Below are 6,699 nucleotides of genomic sequence, written 5' to 3'. Positions count from 1 at the left end.
CAAGAAGAGGAGTGCCGCGGCTGCTGCGGCCACCACCACCGCCACGTGGCCGATTGGAGGGTATACATCGTTTATCCTTCTCGTGTTTCTTTCTGTTGTAGCAGTACTAGCGATATGCGTAGATGTTTCTACTATATGCGTAGTACATGCTCTGTTAGATCGTAATTAGTGTGTTATCAATGTTGTCCATGTCATGCTCATGATTTATTCATGGATTAACTTAATTGAAAAACTGCCTATTTTCTTATCAGGTTCTATGATATAGAACTGAAAGAACTTGGTTGGGAAGAGAAACTAAAAAACAAGAGCATGATTTTGAGTTGGAGTCGCATTTCTGCATATATTATTTGTGCCTTCTATATATGTTGGTCTCACATGAAAGTAGTAGTGTACTTCTTTATTTGTGATAGGTCCCGCACATGAGTAAAAGTATATTTCTTCATTTATTATGTCTCTTGAAAGGTTGCTACTACCTTGGTCCTGGTTTATTGGTCCACATGTAGGTAGGGATGCATTTGTTTATTGATGAAAGTTGTTGGTCCCACGTGTGCACTCATCATCAGTTTCAATCTTTATAAGTAGGAAATATTAAGTAAACCTACATAGGACCTTTCGTAGATGTAGGATCATTGCAAACACTCCCGTGTCTCTCAGGCTCTCAGCACGAAGGACAAACATGCTTATACGAATATACGTCTGATGGAAATCTGCACTCTTCACTGTACCGATCGTCCATTCTGACCAAAATGTCACTCGCGTGACACAAATAATAAACGAAGATGCTATGCATTACAAGTAACAAAAACAAACTATTAACATCATATAGTAATAACGCCGGTAGCAGATGTTTGGAACTATAGACTATAACAGCGGAACCGACAAGACAATCGCTACAAAAAACCAAGACTGGTCAGCAAACAAACAAGAGACTCATGAACATGAACATATATATTTCATTGTAATAGTAACATGTTACCATCTATGATGAGCAGAAAGGATCTCACATGACCAGCACAAAGCAACCATAATCACAGGATAAGAAGATCAAGGTTATAAGAAATTACTTATGACAGATAAAAAGCTGCTAAACACGTTCTCACTAACAGCGCAGGACTGGAGTTCTGAGTGAAAAACGCACATCACACACACTTGATGCAAGCAGAGAAACGACAGGGGAAGAGGCCACCAGGCGCAACAGACATACTGACTAATCAAACTTCCAGAGCACAAAGAACTCACTGGCGAAGATCAGGCACTGCTGGTCTGCTGGGATGCCCTCCTTGTCTTGGACTTTGGCCTTCTCGTGTGTCAGAGGACTCGACCTCTAGGGTATAATAATGGTCTTGACGAAGATCAGCATACCACCACGGAGACGGAGAACCAGGTGGGGGGTGGACTCCTCCTAGATGTTCGAATGCCGCCCATCCTCAAGCTGCTTGCTGGCGGTTGCTCTCCTCTTTGCTTTGACATTGTCAATCATGTCGGAAGACTCAACCGAGGGTGATGGTCTTACCGGTGAGTGTCTTCACCAAGATCTGCATCCTCGAGCCTAAGCACCAGGTGGAGGGTGGACAACTTCTGGTTATTGTAATCAGCAAGCATCCCCCCATCCTCGAGCTGTTTCCCAGCAAAGATAAGCCTCGGCTGGTCCGGCAGGATGCCCTCCTTGTCCTGTATATTTGCCTTGTGTCAGAGGACTCAGCCTCAAGGATGATGGTCATGCCGGTGAGTGCCTTCACAAAGATCTGCATCAGCATACTTGGAAATTGCAAAGAAAGGGTAAGTCAACAAGGCATATATGAACAGAAAAACAAAGTCAGAGACTGACAGTGGTCATCTAAATCTTGCGACAGATGGGTGTAGTTGGAAATTGCAAACAAAACAAGGCAGTTCACCATCTTTACATGAACAGATCAACAAGTCATGAAATCTGTACTTCATAATAAAAACTGCAGAGAAACCATGTACAAACATGTCAATTTTTTCTTTTATAGAATTATTATAGGCACTGCCCAGTTACCGGACTGGAACAACCCAGGCCTTCCCACGCCACCAACTGAACCAATCAACACCCAACCTCAATATTATTTACAAGCACAGGCCACAGCTCTATGAGTAGGTCAAAGGACATGGAACTGGAAGGCAATAACTACTGTGAAATGACCATGCTGCCGCAACCACCGCCACAGCCCGAACCACAACCACCACCACAGCCTGAACCGCAACCGCCTGACTTGGCGAAGTCAGTCTTGGAGCTTTCCATGACCATGCTGCCACAACCACCACCACAGCCCGAACCACAAACGCCTGGCTTGACGAAGCCAGTCTTGGCGCTTTCCATGACCATGCCGCCACAGCCTCCACCACCACAACCTGAACCGCAGCCACCTGACTTGGTGTTCCCCTCCTGGGAGCTTTCAATAACCATGCTGCCACCGCAGGAACTGCTGCATCCCGATCCACACCCAGCAGACTCAATATGGCCATTCTCGCCACCTGCAACGACACCACAGCTCGCATGACCTTTCTTGTTGCTCATGGTGACCACAGAGACACCGCTTCCACCACCAGAGTCTGATCCACAACCACCGCACTTAGAATCAGCCACCTTGCCGCTTGAAGTGACTGACCCGTCACAGCTAGCATGACCAGCCTCGTCACTTGCCATGACCATGTCACTGCCACCAGCCGTGCCACAAGGGCCACATTGCGCAGCAGTGGCGCCTGCTGCTCCACCTTTCGCCATTTCAGAAGTCACTGTAGCACCAGGCTCAACGGTTCCAGCTTTATGTACCATGGCACCTTCGATGAGCTTCACACCATCTTTGCCAATGGAATTCAGGAACAAGAATGATATTGCGACCCAGGGAAGCAGAAACCAATCCTCATCAACCTAAATTTAAGTAAGAACACCATGAGTATATCTGAGATGCAAGGAAATTAATCTTTACTGCTCCATCTGTCCCATAATATAAGATGTTATTACAATCGACATATGAGTACATTGGTTGTAATAAAAAAATTATACTATTATGGGACAGAGGGAGTACTTAGAAGGATATGACATCAGAGCTGAGCATTGTACCGTGATAAATTCTGATTCAGTGTCAAGTAGTGCCACTGCTTTGCCATAGGGGTGTTCAGCTGAGAACTTCACAGCAGTAACTGCTGTAGTATCTTCAGCATGCTGACTGCAGCATTTGAGTTCATATGCTAGTCTCCTTCCCCTGTATAGTTTGATCTGCTTTGTTCAAAGAAGTACCAGAACTGTAAGTATGTTACATGCATAAACGTTTTTTCATTTACATATAACTTGATGTAATAACTATCTTTTGAGCGAACAGACTGCCTGTATGAAATGAGCTGTAGACTGCAGTTGTCCTTACCAGTTTGTTGCCGTATTTGAGCTCATGTATGCAGCCATCCTTGCTTGGTTTCAGGTCATGAGTGATGGATAAGTTGGAGTTGTTAAAAGACCATTTGTTTTTCGTGAATTCTGCAAGCTGAAATGGTTGCTTTGATGACTTTGTTACTCCAACCAATTCTCGAATGAGAGCCATGCCACTCTTGGCCTTGTGCTCCCTGAAGTAAAGAGGAGGAAATTCTCATTAGATCAGAAGAAATTGATATTTCTTTCTTAAACATAGGCAAATAAAACTTTTCAGTGTCCACTGGAATAAATTTGGATCTGTTTTGAAGGTAATGTACAAATACTTCTATATAAGTTGAATATCGATTCCTGCAGAAAGCATCAATTTGTAGTTTGAAAGGAAGATGCAATAACACCATATGTTATTAGCAATCAATGTATCATATAGTAAGATTTTATTTGTTTCTAGAAAAAACTACCAGTAAGTATCATGCAGGACTTACTAATCAGCATACAAATGCGTTTCTAGACTCAATGTACAGTTCTTCACTGATACGTATGATTGATACCACGGTAAAAACAAAAATACCTTATCTGAAGACGAATGAGTTCAGTACCACAGTCATACACGAAGCGAGTCCAGGAGCTCATATTTTGATCCTTGATGTAATGTGGCAATAGACAGGCCTTCAGAGAGAAAGGCTTCACATTGACCATGCTAAGAACCTGTGGAGCCTGCCTTGGCACAGTACAAGATGCAGCAACACGAAGACTGACAGGAGGGGAACCAGCATATGCACCACGACTTTTCAGTTCAAACCACCTCTCAAAGGAAAGCTTGGAATCAGGCTGTGTAAGCTCTTGAAGAGAGATCGAAACCTTCCCCAATGGTTCTGATTTCTTCGATGACGAGGCCCCAAAATAGGCCTGATCAACCATTGCTGTAAGAATGAGTTCGCCAGTCGGTTCACATTGGAAACCAGCTCCGATACTCTTCCCTGTTTTCGTTGAAATATCTAACCTGCCGCCATCACTGATAAATACATCTGGTTGAGTCTTGGTGAACCACACGTACACACTTTTCTCTGGAATTGCAGATGGTAAATTCTTGATGTCCACAATCTGTAAATATAACTGCAAAGAATGAAAATATTTTGAGTTCATAAATTCAGTAAATGTCTGTTGGCATTAGAAGTGCTCAATATCAAATATCAGGCGTGCTTCCAAATCAATAATAATATTAATAGTACAACGTACCATGTTTTGGGTTATTTACTAGATAAGAAACATCTTTAAAACCGAAATTATTGTACTTGTGTAACTATTTCTTCATTCATGGACAACAATAAGATGTACAAAGAGCATCATACCTCCACAACTGTTGTTTCAAGAATAGTAAGATGCTTCTCTGCTTTATCGACACCAAAAACACTATCATCCTCACTATTAAATATCTGAGGAACGGATGTCACAGGAGATGGCAGGCTTCCACGGTACATAGCGCCAACCTTCCAGTATCTCAGACCAAAGTTATTCTCGAACTGCTCAGTGGTCCCTGAAAATCCAGTGTCGAGCTTGTTTCCTTCAGCTCGGTCATCATCTGTGTCATCATGCTCCAGAACTCTCCCAAGAAGATTCAGCATGTCACTGTAGTAGGTAACAGAATTCAGTTGGTGGGTGTGCCACATTAGATCCACGTCGTAGGTTGGCACACGAAAGAGGTTCATTCCTTTCTCCTGATTCAGCTTGATCAAATACAAAAAACCTTTGTATCGAGCTAGAGCTTCTTCAAGAAAACGATGATCATGCATGTTTGGTGTTCCAACCTGCCAGAAACAAAGGAGCTCACTGACTTTCTGTACACATTTTTTATTTATTGTTCTTGCATATTTTTCCTTTTACAAAAAGGCAGTAGCACTGCTTTTCTATTGCTTTCTTCCACATGTATGGATCAACAGTGACACAACTTTTGAACTATCACCAACATTTGCTGGGCCAATAAAATCAGGTATCAATCTGCTTGTGAAATTTAGAATAGCTAATTTTTAGATATCAGTCGTTCAATCATGGGTAATCTACCACATTGACTTGTCTTATATGTAGTATATCAGAGCAAAGGTTAGTAATGTAACTACCTGGTAGACGAAAGAAGACTGTCTCCTAACAGCTGAGATCAAATCATAGGAAATGCCTCCTGCAGTTCCATCACCCACGTCAACAAAATCGTCAGAAGGACTTGTGTACTCCAACTCAAAAGGCTCCCCAGGATATAACTCAGTCCAAACTTTCTCAGCCTGATCCTTGGACTTTGCTTGAATGGAGGACTTGACATTGTTAGTGCCCAGTATTCTGCCATATAATCTCTTGCAGTCCTTTATGTACTGAGTCTGAAAGATATTGTTGTCAGCACAGCAAAACCAGAAATAACAAGATGATTTTGATTTAGACATTTCCAACCATGTTCACTAGTATTTTTTTTTATGCAAGAGATGCAAATAGCCAAATACTAGTTCTCAAATGTGGTGTTCACAGATTTTGAACGACACACAAGCATCTGTGAGTTAATAATAACTTAGATACTCATACCGGATTAAGCCGATGGCAGTGCCATATCCATTCACAATCGAGCGGAACAACCAAAGGCTCATCTGCAACAGAAGCCTCAGTGTACTTGGCAAGAAGAGGAAGCCAGCAAGCTTTGTACCTAGCACCACAACAAATTAATAATTCAAAGTCTATTCGACACAGAACATAAATTAATTTAGTATGAGTGATTTTTTTCATAGTATCACTTATTTCAGCATGATAGGGACTTTGAACTTAAATAAGAAGCCAGATTTTCATGCCAAAATTTCCAGATAAGGCCAGACTTGTAGCAACAAATTGGAACTGAAAACACAGATCGAATGATGGTTTCAGAAACTCTTCCACCAACTTATATTAATGTAAACTAAACTAGTGGTTTTTGTCTAATTTTCCTCAAGCAGGTGTTCGTCAGGAGACATGGACAATGTTCCAAATAGTGATTGCGCCAAGAGTTATCCTGAAATTCACCAAGAATTTATCGAAATATGGCAACGATACTGAGAAATTTTATTCCCGACACACCCTAGAGAGTAGAGGCTGTTCATCAATAACACCCCGACAGAAAAAGAATGGAACACCTCAGAAAATATACTGGTTTTCAGACTCAAAGGTCTCTTGTGTAAGTTGTGTTGTTGAAAAGCCAATGTGATGGCGATACCTGCGTATAGCCCTGTGGAGCAGCGGGCCCTCGTAGAGCCACCGGCGGCGGCGGGCCCCGGCGGGGAGCGACCAGCGGCGCCGCC

The 6,699-nt window shown here is 42.5% G+C and overlaps 1 protein-coding gene across 1 annotated transcript; it reads right to left on the bottom strand.

The window, feature by feature from the left end:
- Positions 1-1,919: 1,919 nt before the first annotated feature.
- On the bottom strand, positions 1,920-6,694 carry LOC125528319 (glycine-rich domain-containing protein 1-like; the record flags this gene model as incomplete). The annotated part of the gene is made up of 8 exons (XM_048692805.1): positions 1,920-2,893; positions 3,086-3,241; positions 3,387-3,582; positions 3,960-4,504; positions 4,741-5,196; positions 5,506-5,757; positions 5,957-6,074; positions 6,615-6,694. Coding segments are annotated over 8 exons (2,547 nt in total), but the record flags the coding sequence as incomplete, so codon positions are not given.
- Between the last annotated feature and the right edge of the window lie 5 nt (positions 6,695-6,699).

This window comes from Triticum urartu, unplaced genomic scaffold, assembly GCF_003073215.2.
Source record: "Triticum urartu cultivar G1812 unplaced genomic scaffold, Tu2.1 TuUngrouped_contig_4791, whole genome shotgun sequence".
Taxonomy (NCBI): domain Eukaryota; kingdom Viridiplantae; phylum Streptophyta; class Magnoliopsida; order Poales; family Poaceae; genus Triticum; species Triticum urartu.
This window is presented reverse-complemented; position numbering and strand designations above follow the sequence as displayed.